The sequence below is a fragment of the Protopterus annectens genome, chromosome 6.part0, assembly GCF_019279795.1.
Source record: "Protopterus annectens isolate FY-2018-M chromosome 6.part0, PAN1.0, whole genome shotgun sequence".
NCBI classification, from domain to species: domain Eukaryota; kingdom Metazoa; phylum Chordata; order Ceratodontiformes; family Protopteridae; genus Protopterus; species Protopterus annectens.
The window spans coordinates 187,739,543-187,755,588 of NC_056737.1; the positions used below are offsets into that span (position 1 = coordinate 187,739,543).

Below are 16,046 nucleotides of genomic sequence, written 5' to 3' on the forward strand. Positions count from 1 at the left end.
ACAGGATGTTAAAAGAAAGAATAATCCAACACCTATCTGACGGGTCTATATTAAAACATTGAACGCTTAAAACAGTGAACGATGTTTCATCGACCCTATTTCAGCAAAAGCTGAAAATGTCGACACCTCAGAACAGTGATTTCTTTCCTAGGGAAAGAAATCGCTGTTCCAACCAAAAAAAAAAAAAAAAAAAAAAACAGTAAACAGTTTGAAACACATGCACACGTACCTTAACCCTAATTCTATCCCCCCATATGTGCACGTAACTCAACCATACATCTAACGCAAAAAAAAAAGTAAACATTTTAAAACATATGCACTTACCTTAACCCGTACCCTAACCCTAAGTCAGTAACTGTTGCACATTTAAGTAAACGGTTCCAAACACATACACACTTACCTTAACCTTAACAATTCCAAGCACATACACACTTACCTTAACCCTAATTCTACCCCCCCAAACAAAAGTAAACAGCTTAAAACACATATGCACTTAACTAAACTGTACATCTAACGCAAAAAAAAAAAAACAGTAAACACTTTCATACATATGCACTTACCTTAACCCGCACCCTAACCCTAAGGTCAGTAACTGTTGCACATTTACGCTCGGGAGCTATACCGGACAAGGGAATCTCTGAGACCACACTATAGTGCAAAACACGGCAAAGTAACGAAGTGGTCAAGCAACTTCTTTCCCAGGGAAAGAATTCGCTGAATAGCTGCTTCGCTGTTTTGCCTGTTTGCTCTTTAGGTGTCGATGAAAACGCATTAGACAAAATGCATTTTCGTTCTTCTAATAGGAACCCTATCTGACATACGTACGGAGATGAAAGGTAATGCCCTTGCTAAACATATAAGTTCAGATAAAATGCATTATTTTACATTCAGGGTTATAAAAACCATTGGAAGAAGTCTTAGGGGAGGGGATATTGTGTTGAATACTGAGAATGGTGAGTATGGATATATTAATGACTTTCAAGCAGATGTTCCCCTTGGGCTGAATGATACTGTGAGTTTAAAACCTGTTCTTCAGAGATGGTCTGTTTTCCAATGAAACAAGCACTTAATTGTTTAATTATTTTATTGTTTCTGCGCTTCTACTGGCTCGAATTTATTCATGCAGTGTATATATGAAAATGTATTTTAGTATAATTTTAAGCACTGAAGAAGAGTTTTATCTCAAAATCTTTGCTATTAAACTTATTTTTGCATCACTTTGTGAGTTTCTTTCGCTTTTATTCTTGAATAGTTTATACTGACTTGGGGGTGGAAGGGTCCAGGAGCCTCTATAGAATGATCCAAGCAAAGCATATCCTAGAAATGGAGAAGGAGTCTAATTTATAGTGCCTTGTAAAGGTATGGACAGAGGACCAAGTTGCTGCTTTTAGAATACTTCTAGATTCCAACCTACTCCAAAAAGAAATAGATGAAACCAAGGCCCTGCTAGTACATCTTGACCCTTCCTGAAATAGTTCTGTTGTGGTGAGAATAACAAAAGGTAATAGCCTGAGGCAACCATTTGAAAATATTCTGCTTTGATGGATGTTGTCCCTTCTTCTTACATTCACAACAAATGAGCAACTGATCAGAAGTTGTGAAAGATTTCGTACTGTCAAGGTAGCACTTGAGTTGTCTGTGGACATTTAAGGTATGAAGTATGCTTTCTCCCTCATTTTTGAGTTCTGGAAAGAAAATCGAGAGATGGACAGATTGGCTTAAAATAAACTTGGATAATACTTTAGCCATAAAAGATGGATTAACTCTCAAAGGAACCATGTCTATGTAAAAGAAGAGATAAGGTTGACCCCACTATAATAACCTGCAACTCAGATATTCTTCTTGCAGAGGTCATTGCAATCAGTGAAACTGTTTTCCATGGTAAGAACATCAACTCAGTGAGTTGAGATGATTCAAATGGTGCAAGTGTTAGCTTTAATAACACAAAATTAAGATCCTAAGGAGCAGCCACTTTTTTTCTGGAAGGCTTCTTACATAGCACCCCTTTCAAAAATATTTTCACATAAGATTGCACTGAAAGAAAGGGATCCATGGGCATACATGCTGAAAGGGCAGATAAACAAACCTTTATAGAGCAGTAAGACAGGCCATAGGATAGTAACTCACCCAAATACTGTAAAACTAGAAAAACACTAGCCCTGACTGGATGTTGTTTGTTTTGTTACCACTAAGTAGAAAACATTTTTCATTTCTTTATATATATATGATATTTTTAGTATCAGGCTTTCTTGCCTCCATGTTGCATGTCCTCAGAAAACAGGTGCCTAACAGGGATCAAGACCCTTTCATCCAGGCAGTCAGTTGAAGTTATTTGTGGTTAGGATGTATCAAACACTTCTGATCTTATTTGAGTAAATTCAGACCAGAACAGAGTCACCGCAATTGTCTTTGGGGAATCATTCTGAATCTTCAAAAGTACCCTGGAAATCAGTGGAAGGGATGAAAAAGCATGTAAGTACATTCTAGTCCAAGGAAAAGAAAATTAATCTGTCTTCCAGGACTTCCTGCAAGGAGTCCTGAAACATCATTTTGCCAGTTGATTGTTTACGGATGAGGCAAAAAGGTCTTCCTGGGAAATCTTGGAAAGCCCTAATTCAGTTTCCATTTTGCATTGGTCCTGCTCAGCTTGTCTGCCGCACAATTTTGCTTTGTTGGAATGTAAGCTGCCTGTACAATGAGACTACTATAAAACTATATCCCATGCTAACATGGCTAGTGTATATAGGTGGTAAGATCTTGTCCCCCTTTGCTTGTTTATGTACCACATCACTGTGTTATTGAGGTATGATATAATATTGTGTTTATCTCGTTTTCATGATGGCGAATATGTATTACTCAATATGTCATGTGTATTCATATTTGTATCTATGCATTTGGAGTATATTATAATATGATGTCAGTTTTCACCTATGTATATGTATTTTCTGTTCTTTTATTTGTGGAAATTTTCTCTCAAGGCCTCAGATGAAAACAGATAAAATTATCAAGTCAGACTTTTCTAGTAAACAAAATAATAAATAAATAAATAAATAAATAAATAAATAAATAATTACATAAAATACTGTCTGTAACCATTTGGAGGGATCCTGGAGACACAGATGATTCAGACAGTTGACAGCCTTTATAAAAGCTACCTTTCTTTTATGCTTTAGTCTGTTTTTCTTATCCCAAAGATCCTGCACTTTTATACACACTGTCACTGGTCTACAAGCAAAGTCTGAAGTGCCTGCTGTTATTGACTGCTTTGGAGCAGGAACAAAAAATTGTAGACTTGGATTCTGGTACATCTGATGTCTTCGATAAGTGATTTCCTTTTTCACAAATCCCAAAACTGGAATTTGAAAAGACAAGGGTGTTGATGCTGGGACCAAAGAGATTTTAGATACCACCCTATCCTCATGTGGAGTCTTGCAAGAGGTATTATGACAATCATGGAAGCTGTTTCTCAAACTTCTGAGGTATTCCCTCGCTCTGACAAAAGTCTAAGTGGAAAGACCTCTGGAATAATAAAAATATAGATCTAATTTTTCATATGAAAGGCAATCTCTTTGTACAGAGGTGTGTAGCAAGCACTCCAGAAACGCAATCCTGTGTAACAGAGTCAGAAACGACTTTTGAATGTTCTCCTGGTGATCTGCTTGGTGGTGGCTTGATGGCATCTGATAAATTCTAGCTTGAAGAGGTTCCAGAATGAACTTTGCAAAATTCACTGTGATGCCCATGGACAGGTGCAGTTGGAGCAAAAACTCTCTCACTTGAATCAATGATGCCCTTGAAGTCACTGTAAACAGCCAGTTCAGGTATGGAAATACCTGGAATCCCTACAGCCTGAGTCAGGCTTCTAACTTCTGCCATGCACTTTGTGGACACCCGAGGAGCTGTGGTGAGACCAAATATCAGTGCTTGAATCTGGTAATGACTGGTTCCCAGCCTGAAGTGCAGAAGCCTCCTTGGAGTGCCCTGATATCTTTATGGATAGTAATCAGCTTTAAGACCCACTAAGCACAGCCAGTCATCCTTCCTCAGGAGAGGTAAAATGGATTGTACTGTCACCATCCAGAACTTGGTCTGTTTTACAAACAGGTTTAACCTGCTTAGGCCCAAAACATACATGAGGTCCTTGATTTTCTTTGGCACCATGAAGAGACCTTGGATCCTATCTATGTTGGTGGGACTTGTTGGATGACACATTTCATGGGCAGCTTTCAAATCTCTGCTGCTGCTTCCCTTTGCTCTAGGGGTGGCATCAAACATGAGATCTCAAGGGATTTTTGTCTCAATTTTGCAGTAAAATGAAAGAAAATGGTGTAGCCTCTGGAAACAACTCAAAACCCAGACATTTGACAGGATAGACTCTTCAAACTTGTGAAAAGAGAACACAAGCATTACCAAACTGTCTGCAAAACACAGCAGGCGATCAGATTTTCAGGAGCACTGGAAAAACTTGCCAGAGATGGGTCCTCTGAAGTCTTCCTTTTGCAAACCACCCCAGCCCCTTGGGTGGTGCTAACTGAAATTCACTCCTCTGCCTGTGGGAGAATCTTCACTTGAAACATCCTGGGAAAACTGTAGGGATTTGTGGAAGTACATTATTTTGCCCATCTGGTTTCTTGAAAAGGAGCTCTGAAGGGTGGAAGAGCAAACTCCCACAGCAGACACCTTGCCCCCCCCCCCTATTTGCTCTTGGTTAGTGTCTCCTTAACTTTTGGTGCAAACAACGTGGACCCACTTAAAGGGGCATAATGAAACGGATGCCTTGAAGTACTCCACAAAATTACATAAATACATCCAGGCATGGTGTCAAACTGCAATGCCAGTGCCTGCTGTGTGCGCCATACCACCCACTGCACTGGAAATGAGACATATGCAGATGTGAGATATCAATAACATTGTGGTCAACTGAGTCTCCAAGGTATTATGAGACTCAAGAGAAAGTTGTGATGTCACTGACTTATACACTTCGGTAATTAAGTCCCTTTGAATTCTAGTCACGTGTGTCGTACAGTTCAGTGCATGGAATGATGCAAATGTGGCTGAAGCCTACTGTGCTCTTTCCAAATTAGTCCACCGGCCATGACTCCCTGTTCTGGGAATAAATTGATGCTCTCTCTTCCGACATTTTTTTTTGGCTGGAGTGATGACAATGGCATATATCATGGGACCTTTGCTCCAAAAGGACCTATTCTGGGGGGAGGACCAAGACCTTATCTGGTCTGTACAGGATAGGATCCATCACACTGGGTTCTCTCCATGACCTCTGGGAGTCTGGAACACAAGACTGGTGAGTGAGTCTAGCGGTGACACTACCCAAGATGAGGATCAGCCCACACCAAAGGCTTTGAGAAAGAACACCTCCTCAAAGGAAGGAGCTTCAGCAGAGCACCCCCCCCCCCCGTTGTTTCATCAATTCTGGTAGGTTGTCAAAAGAGGCATCATCATCATCATGGGGGATTTAGAGGACCCTTCCCCTTCACTGGGGCTGGAATCTTCAGTGAGAGATTCTTTAGGGGAATCCAAATGCCCCCTTCTTGCACTGCTTCATTTAATTCTGCTCCTCCTGGAGGGAGATGCTGGGGGCACCACCAGGACTGGGACTGCTCAAAGCCTCTGGTTATGGGCCACTCTGAGGAAATCTCATGTGGCACCAAGACCCTGGTAGGATTGGGAGAATCAGGATGGATCTGACACCAGAGTAGTGGTCCCTGTCTCAGACTGAGACAAAATCCTTTCCACAATGTCAAAAATAGACAATGAGGTTGGACAACTGGAAAGAAAACCTCTTTTATCCAGAGATCTAGGAGAAATCCCAGTTCCAGTTGTCAACCCAGCCACAACTGACATTCTAGTGAAGCTGTCCAGACCCAAAGCACCCAAGAACAAGGATGGCTGCAACAACTTCAGAGTCAACCCTGAACCTGGGCTCACTGCTCCGGGATACACCTGGTTCCAAGGAGATCAGTCAAATACATCAAGGTGGAGATCAGTGTAGACAGCATCCAAGCTGTCAGCATTAGTCAGCACTGAAGAAGGCATGGCACAGGATTGTGTTGGAACCACAGACACTAGCACTGAAAGGTGGGCTGGAGGAGGTGTGGACAAAAGTTAAGGCCATAGAGGCATATCCCTATGTCCTCTGGGCTGAGGGTGAGGGAATGATCCCAAGGTCCATCTGGACCTTAAGAAAGGTTTGCATGAGCTGATCCAAGCTGATTTCTTACCACTGTTGGAGGACCTCACTCACCTTAAGAAAGCCATAAAAGATGGTTTACTGGGTAAAGGCAAGGGCTGAGCTCTCTCTTGGGATTGGAAGGGAGAAACCTACTGAGAAGAAGGTTCTGAAGAAATGGCAATAAAAAGAGAATGGAGCCAACCACATTCTGGAGCCATCAAAAAAGAATGGTCATGGGATGTTCAATGGCAGTGAATTAGTCGGATCTAAAGCTGAAGCTGACAGACACGGAGATTAGTACCTAGAGGTTACTGATTCAGGATCCAAAGTGGAAGCCAAAGGAAATGAAGGCCTTGGAGCCTTCAGATCCAACTGACCCTCAAAAGGGAATAAAACAGGTCCTTTCCTGATCTTTCTATCCATTTGCCCCTAAAAGATGTATGGTAGAAATTAAAAAAAGAAGGAATCCATCCATGTTATAATTGTCATCCTTCAACAAAAAGAAAATTTTACTTCAAATGTTTTGCATCATGTAATACTGAGAAAGTTGTATATCAAGTGGTTTGCGATAATGTCAAAGTTTTTATATAGGTAAAATTAAAAGAAAACATCTGTCAGCATTTTTCTGATATAAAGCAATATGCGAATACCAAAGCTTTAGTGAAACGTGAATAAAATAGATGCACAGCACAGTTTCAGGTTTAGGGTTATACAGCAGATTACTCAAAGTAGGTGAGAGGTGGGGATATCATTTTAAATACAGAAATGACTGAATATAAATGGATTTCAACATTATGTGCAGATTCACATCCAGGCTTAAATAGCTAGTATTAACCCAGTGCTGAAAAGAATACATCTCAGTCATATTAAATAATTATATATATATATATATATATATATATATATATATATATATATATATATATATTTATATATATATTATATATCTATATATGTATATACATATTTTATATATATATATATATATATATATATATATATATATATATACACATATATATATACACATACACACACACATATATATATATATATATATATATATATATATATATAGATAGATTATTTTTAATTTTTGGTATTAAGAAAATGTAACATTGCTTATTCACAATTTTATCATGCAATAAATGTTTTGGAGCTGTGGTTTGGATGACATTTTTGGTTTGGGGAAACATACTATTGTAGCTCGACAGTGTCAGCTTTGAAGACATTGTATTGGTAATGGCAAGAATATTCTAACTTTTGGTGCATATTAACTTGTATTGTATTAACATATTTTCTTGTGCTCAAGTTATATGTATAATGTGTGATGAAGGAGCCTGACGTTTTGCAGACTAGCCAGACATACAGTATCTTTGGTAGGATATGTCCTAAATTGTAATGGCTACTGCAACAGTGATCTAATGAAGAACATCTTCATATTAGTAATATTTGCAGTCAGTTCTGAACTGTTAGCTGTTTTCCTCTTTTCCTCCTTTTAAGTAAGACTGTTTAATAGTTTTTCTCTGGCTATGTCATGGTAGAAGAGCAATACAGACAGAAAGAGAAGGCTTAAAATTATGCTATAAACATCCACACCATTCTATATTTCCTATCTAATTAGCATTTCGAGCTCAGTATTTGAAGCAGCTAAACTATTAAGCTGATCACAGAAGCATGCCTGTAATTTTATATAACAGAATGCTGCTATAATTTAAAAGGTTTGTCAAAATTCCTTTAATGTTTGTCTAGCAGGGGTCCAGAGGGAGTTTAAAAGCACATTTAGTAAGGCCATGGTTAAGTTAGTGTGCTCCTGTTAAAAAAGTTATTAAACTATAGCACCGCTATAGCATAAAGCTCAAACTATGGTCCATGTATCCTGGGTTTGATTAATGTCTCTGGTGTATGAACTGCAAAAAGGATAGGCATACCCATCCTGGGGTGGAGAGCATGCCTCTGCATGCTCCTTGCAATATTTCTCTGGTGGAGCCTGGGGACATGTAAGGGGGCATGTCCTTAAATGGGAATAGGAGGTGGCACTGCCTAAGTCACAGCAGAGGCAGGTTGATATGGTGCACGTCCCTGTTGCACAGCTGCCTGTATAGAAGTACATGTGTGCACAAGGGGAAGGAGGGAGTTACGCATAAAAAGTGGAAAACCCTTAACAACAATATGGCACAGCACCAGGATGCCTCAATCGTCTTAACTTCACCAAGCGCGGGTCAGAGCGAGTTCAGGAGGTGGCCAAGGACAGGCACCAGTGGCAGTGGATGGTCAGCTGCAGGGAGAACCCCCCCCTCAAAATAAATAAATAAATAAATAAATAAATAAATAAATAAAGCAATTAAACTGTCTTAACAACACAGCAATGTACATTTAGCATTAGGCAGTTTTATATATATATATATATATATATATATATATATATATATATATATATATATATATAAAACGAAAATCTGGAACCAGTAGTCAAGGCAGTCAAGAAACAAGCAGATTAGCGTACCACACTATTCAACACCTTCATCAAGAGACTTCATCAGAATACAAAATCCTTTCATGAGAACAATGCTTACATAACCACACCAATCAAATAATTCATTAACAATAATCACTTGATTAAAACCGCTTTCTTTAAAGGGGTAAAACCTAAACATATGTAACAAAAATAGTTTAATAAAAGCATGAAATAGTCAAATCACTTAATCAAAATAAGAAGTAAAATCCATGTTTTTATTTATATTTAGTTTTCTATCTTTTAAGAAACATTTGATGTTAATAGCCTCATTTAGGCCAGGTTTCTTATCAGAATGAAGTTTGATCTGCCAGATAGTCTCTCTTTGTTCGAGATAATTTTTAAAATCTCCACCCCTAAGATCTTTTTGGCCAACTTCTAAAATAGAAAAGAACAATTTCTTAAAGTTCCCACAATCAACAGAATGTCTGTATAAAGCATTCCTAGAGTCCTTAGTCTTGATACTATATAAATGTTCCCTCATAAGTTCTCTTAAAGTGCGAGTGGTCATACCGATGTAAAACGCCGAACAACCACTGCACAAACTGATGTACACCACCCCTCTAGTTAAACAATTAACAAAACCAGGAACTTTAAATGTCATGTTCAAATGTTCTAGCATAACATAAGGCCCTTCAAAAACATATCTACAAAAGTTACACTGTTCACACCTGAACATACCCTTTTTATGTGTTACGTATCTTTTGACTTTATTACCTGAAGGAACATTTTCTAATAATCTTTTAAAATCAATTGATTCCTAAAAACAAATTTAGGTCGGTCCCCAAGTATCTTAAATAAATCTAAATTACCTTTTAAAATGCACCAATTTTTTTCCAAAAGATTTTTGATACCAGAACTGTCAACAGTCATGTCAAGTGAACATACAGCACCAAAAAAACATTGTTAAAACTATTTTTATCACTAGTTCCCCCAATTTTAGTTAGTGGTGCCCTCAATAATGCTGGATAAAACAACTCACGTTTACTAAGAATGTCAGAACATAAACTGTCCAAATAGACTTTGTCGTATCCCCTTTTGACAAACGTTGTTGAAATAAGTTCAAATTCTTTTATAAGTCACTATAGTTCGTAGTCATACGACAAGCTCTGATATATTGTCCCTTTGGTATGTTTTTCTTAATGTGTTTGGGATGGTTACTTTTATATGTATAGATATGTTTTTGAAGGGCCTTATGTTATGCTAGAACATTTGAACATGACATTTGAAGTTCCTGGTTTTGTTAATTGTTTAACTAGAGGGGTGGTGTACATCAGTTTGTGCAGTGGTTGTTCGGCGTTTTACATCGGTATGACCACTCGCACTTTATGAGAACGTATGGGGGAACATTTATATATTATCAAGACTAAGGACTCTAGGAATGCTTTATACAGACATTCTATTGATTGTGGGAACTTTAAGAAATTTTTTTCTTTTCTATTTTAGAAGTTGGCCAAAAAGATCTTAGGGATGGAGATTTTAAAAATTATCTCGAACAAAGAGAGACTATCTGGCAGATCAAACTTCATTCTGATAAGAAACCTGGCCTAAATAAGGCTATTAACATCAAATGTTTCTTAAAAGATAGAAAACTAAATATAAATAAAAACATGGATTTTACTTCTTATTTTGATTAAGTGATTTGACTATTTCATGCTTTTATTAAATTATTTTTGTTACATATGTTTAGGTTTTACCCCTTTAAAGAAAGCAGTTTTAATCAAGTGATTATTGTTAATGAATTATTTGATTGGTGTGGTTATTTAAGCATTGTTCTCATGAAACGATTTTGTATTCTGATGAAGTCTCTTGACGAAAGCATTGAATAAACTGTGGTACGCTAATCTGCTTGTTTCTTGACTGCCTTGACTACGGGTTCCAGATTTTCGTTATTTGTTTGGTTTCATTTGGTTTGCACTCTCTTGTTCCAAGTAGTTATATTATCTTTCAGACAAGTATGCCCCTTTTTACTTCCATAATGTGTTTTCACTAACCTTCTATTTACCTTGTCACCACATTTTAACACTGTTTTGTTACACGAGAGTTCAATACAGAAAACTTTTGTATTGAAATCTATAACATTAGTCATTATATTTTTCTTCTGTTCTTGATTGCCCAATATTGATTTGAAAAGTCTCACCTAGATTCAACATATGCATCTGGATGTCAAATGAATCAATAAATACATTTCTAATAAATGCACTGCTAATTCTTTTCTCTTCTCCCCATCATGTAACCCATAGTGAGCACATTAGAATCTCTTCTACAGTGGAAGAACAGCAGTAGTTTGTTTCAAAGCTAGTCGTACTGTTTGCTCACTAACTTTGGAAGCCGGCATATAACTAAACCAACATGTACATCAAGCTGAACCTCTTGCCAAGCCCATAGTCAGACATCAGAGAATCCACATGACTCTTATGCTGCCAACTGACAGATTTACACGAAATCCTCTAAAAACACTAGCAAGCCAACAGCCTGAAAAAGGTAACATATGAATATTTATAGTAATTCAATTATATATTTGCCATCACAAGAAGTATATATTCTACTAAGAAAAATTAGTGTCTTACTCCTCAACGGACATTGTGGCACAGAAGGATTTGTTCACAAAACTCTCTGGAACAAACTTTGATGGTGTCATTTCTGTTTCTTCAGATGTGAATGGATGCAGAAGAATTTCATTAAGCAGCTGTACTGACTGCGAGTGCGAGAGTTTATTGCTGGTACACAGATTCAATGCACAATACAGGACAGCCTCATACCATTTCACTTTCACCAGTGTACCTTCTGCAATAGAAACAGCCATTTGATGTAAATAATCATCACAGTAACCATATATCTCAACTGTCAAATACATTCATTCATTTATTTGAATTTGTTTTCCAGGGTAGAGCACTGGTCAATTCTGACCAATTTCAGTCTCAGCCAGGCATCAAAATTGACCAGACATACAAAATAGACAAGAATACAATAACACAAAAATTACAATAAAACAGTATAGTGGTAGAGTTATGATTTGGATACATAATAAATTCAATGTCTCAACTTACAATATGTTTAGAAGTTTCAAAATATTAGAGAATTTAAAGTAAAATAAAATAGAGATATGAAAAGGAGCAAAGGATCTCAGTGGAGGATTTGGGGGGGGGGGTTAAAGTAAACCTAAGTGATGTGACATAAGGGGTAACAGGTACCTTCTGCCAGAATAAGTGAATGTGATTTTAGTAGAGAATGGAACTTGGATTAAGAGAATAAATCCTTAATTTCCAAGCGAGGGACTCGGTTAGGGTGCGAGAACTAAGAATACATGGTCAAAGATATGTAGTTTACAGTGTGGGATTTGTGTTTTAGGGCCTGAGTGATTCAACTTTCTTAGGATGTATTTGTGTTTGGGGAGAGGGAATACATCTTAAAACGTTTGAGGTTAAAGGAGGGAGAGTATGTTCACTAAGGAGTTCGAAAATTCACAAGTCTAGGAGCAGGTCAGCTCTTTAGTTAACAAAGAACCAGTTTGCCTTTCTTTGTGCTATAGTGATTATTTCTGGGATAGTATGTAATAAATCTACATTATTTTGTTTTCTAGTGTTTGAAGAGTTGGGGAGTTTTCAGTAGAAAGCTGCTGATGTAAGAAAGATGTTGAATTTGATTTCAAAGAGTAGGCTTTTTTTTCCTGTTGCAGATATGGTGGAGGGTGAGAAAAAAGGAGATGTCCAAAAACATAGTGTGTATTTTCAAGATGCAGGTGGATGGTGAGTAAGGCATCTAACTAGAGACCAAGATACTTGAAAAATGAGACTTGCTCTACAGATGGTTGTTAAGATTGAAGATTGTCAAAGTTGCATACTTTTACATAACAGAAAAATATTGCACTGAGCAAATATGTAATTTTACCTTTTTCATAAAACATACCTTTTAAAGTATGTTTAATGTATTTTAAAACTCAGTATAAAAAACAGAAGAATGGGCTACATGGTTCTAACAAACTACTGCAACATTATATTTGTCTACCATTCTTCATTTTCATCATTTGGAAGTCTATTTCTTGCATGACAGTTTTGCATTTGATATGTAGGAAGAGCACTCAACCTAAAATGTAGTACACCTAATCAATACAACATGACAAAACCTGCAATTAGAATGAAGTAGTCAGATGCAAAACATACTGCTAAGCAGATGCAGACAGACACATATTCTAGTTAATTATTTCACCATAATGGAACTCCAGTATCCATTACTGCTTTTAAAAAATAGGCCTAGATTCTGACGCATAATACTGTCATGGATATCGAGTCAATGTTACTATGCCCAATAGTCCAGTGACAATATTCTGTGATTCAAACATACACCTAAAGCTGCACTAAGCAGCATCACATTAGTAGTTTGTTATCATGTCCCTGAATCAAACACTACTGCAGTTAGAGGTAATTGAGCTAGTGTTCCCCCATCAACCCATGCAACACAGTTGCACAGGCACCTACCTACATGCACGCACGCACACACACACACACATGCACGCATGTGCACACACACACACACACACACACACACACACACACACACACACACACACACACACACACACACACACACACAGAGACACACACACACACACACACACACACACACACACACACACACACACACACACACACACACACACACATACACACACACACACACACACAGAGATGTCTTTGCAGTATTTACTCACTGCAGCACTGCTGTCCCTGTTCCTGCCATAGGGGTTAATGGATGCATGTCATCAAAAGCACTCAATCCTCTAATTGCATGGCCCAGATATCCTTTGATACTCTACTGTGCTATTCTAATCTCACAGAAGACTTCTGGGGAACAGCACATTGCTAGTTAGCATTAGCTATGTCCCCAGACTGCCATATTTGCATGTAACCTTTGCCAGTGAGAAGAGGGAGGTGCTGTTTGCCTGTGCCATCCTATTGAATGGCACTATCCTTTCCCATCTCCAAATGAGAGATCTGGATCACACTGAGCACAACTGCTTCATGCAACATTGATCAGAGCAATGCAGTCTTCTGAATTGCATGGTGGTATTTAAATATGTGGCCTGTAAGTGAAAAAGGAATTAAAAGTAAATGAGCATGAGCATGAGCTTTCACATTAACTCAGGAAACTGTCTTTATCCTAGTAAATTAATGGTTTTAATAAACATAAGTATAAAGGCTTGTGGCATAAATTTATAATAAAAATATGCTGACTTTCTGATCAACATAGTTACTATTTTGCAATGAAAGTGTGCCTTATACTACTTAACTGACACATGTGGATGGTGCAGTATACATTATACAAATCTAAAAATGGCCCTACAGCTGGGTTAATTCTTTGTCTAAACAGATTGCTAGCACTCGCAGCTTAGACTTTCTAGTGCAAAAAAGGGGGTCTTGATACATTACATCTTAATTCAGATGCAAAATGGTTTACCTATAGAATGAGTTAACATGTCACTGAGTACCCTTTTTTAAATTAGGAAGCATAATTCAGACAGAAAAATATTTGTTTTTGCAGGATGGCAAGAGACTTGGTTCTCCCACACCTCTTTACTTATATGCCAATTCTGTGGTCACACAACAGTGGGGAAAGTTAAAATCCCCATTGCAGTGTACCACCAACTTATTCAATGCAAATCAAACTGGTTTTGAAGAAAAACATGACCAACAGAGAAGAAAATGTATGTACTTACCATAATGCTAGATCCATGCCTTCTACCGTCCTTCTCAACTGATGAGTCATCAGATACATACAGATCCAACGACAGCAGCTTTTAGACATTTGGATCCAGGGCTCAAGCTCCTCTCCCTTACCCATAATTCTCCTTCGTCAATACAGTATCTTGGACTGAGTTTGCCTGACTAACACAGAAAGATTGCCTAACAATAAAACATATCGCTATAAGCATAGAGAAAAATACACAGTCACTGACTGTAAGACAAGGCTCCGGGAAGGTCCACTGCAGTCAGTTGAGAGCCCAAGAACAGTGAATAATCTGACAGGGGGATGGAGGGAGAACAAATTGAGGAGGATGGAAGAAGACAACATGAATCATAACATTAGTTTTTCTTTTGATCGAGATCTTTCAAAACCACTTTGACTTGTACTGCATTGCTACTGGTACATGGCAGTGGGGATTTTAAGTTTCTCAACTGTTGCATGACCATATAAGATGGCAAATAAATAAAAGGGTGTGGGGGAACCAAGTCTCTTGCCCCTGCAAAAACAAATATCTTTCTCTTTTTTTGAATTATCCTTCCCTTTCATATCCAATTTTGTCTCTTCCATCCATTTAAAGCAGACGGGAGTGGGTCTGAAAAAGGATTCATAATCATGGAAGACGAAATAGAACATCTCTTCCATGTATTTCTGAAAACTTTTCTACTTAAGAACCTTGCTTCCACAACAGGAGGAATAGGTTACCAAATTCTTTAGATTTCAATAAAGAAGTCGGATCTGAAGATTTTGAAATTTTTGGTGCTGCACTCATGGGCCCCAAAGGGTTGGGGGATCTCTTCTGAGCTTCTTTCTCAAGGGGCCTATCAGAAGATCTTTCCTTGGATGACTCCTTGTCCTTTTCTGTATACTTATTCTTAAACTTGTCTTCCTCAACTTTCTCCTATGATTTCTTGCTAGTGGGGGAGCTGGACTGGAAAGAGGTCAATTTCCTCAATGTGGCTGCGAAAAAACCCTTAAACAAAAGTTTGGACTTACTGTCCAAAAAAGCCCTAGTCCTGAATGCTGAGCAAGAACAATCTTTGTCCATTTGGGAAGCCCTCAAGCAATAGTCGTAATGTGAATGTGGGTCCTGAGGTGGAATCTTGTGACTACAAGCAGTACATTTCTTAAAACCCAAGGCCTTGTCAAACATGTCAGGTGAAAGGAGGAAATCCACAAAGTAGTAAGAAAAAGTTATGCAAACATTAAGCACAAGGGCAAAAAAAAACTATACTATACTAGCAATACCAGAAACAAATCCCCAACAATAAGCTGACACCAAGAAGAATACAGAGAACAGAAATTTTTTAGGGGGAGTTAAAGGTGTGAACAGGTAAAATAGACAAAAATCTACAAAAAGGAGAAGGTGAACTAAGCTCAGAACAGACTGGGATAAAAGCTAACTAGAAAGGACAAAGACCAATGTCAAATAAACAGAAAAACAAGCACTGAGCCTAGGACCACATCTGAAGTATTCAAGCAGAAAATGAGATCTGATAGAGTGGAAGTATGGGTGGGGAAAGAGCCTCAGCCTTGAATCCAAATGTCTAAATGCTACCAGCATTGGATCTGTTTGGATCTAATGACTCATCAGATGAG

The 16,046-nt window shown here is 37.9% G+C and overlaps 1 protein-coding gene across 1 annotated transcript in view; it reads right to left on the reverse strand.

The window, feature by feature from the left end:
* NOXRED1 (NADP dependent oxidoreductase domain containing 1) overlaps positions 1-16,046 on the reverse strand; it is an 858,863-nt gene that overhangs the window by 165,712 nt on the left and 677,105 nt on the right. Inside the window, exon 6 of the mRNA XM_044073909.1 lies at positions 11,276-11,492. Coding sequence (XP_043929844.1) covers positions 11,276-11,492 — 217 coding nt within the window. The remainder of the gene's footprint in view (positions 1-11,275; positions 11,493-16,046) is intronic.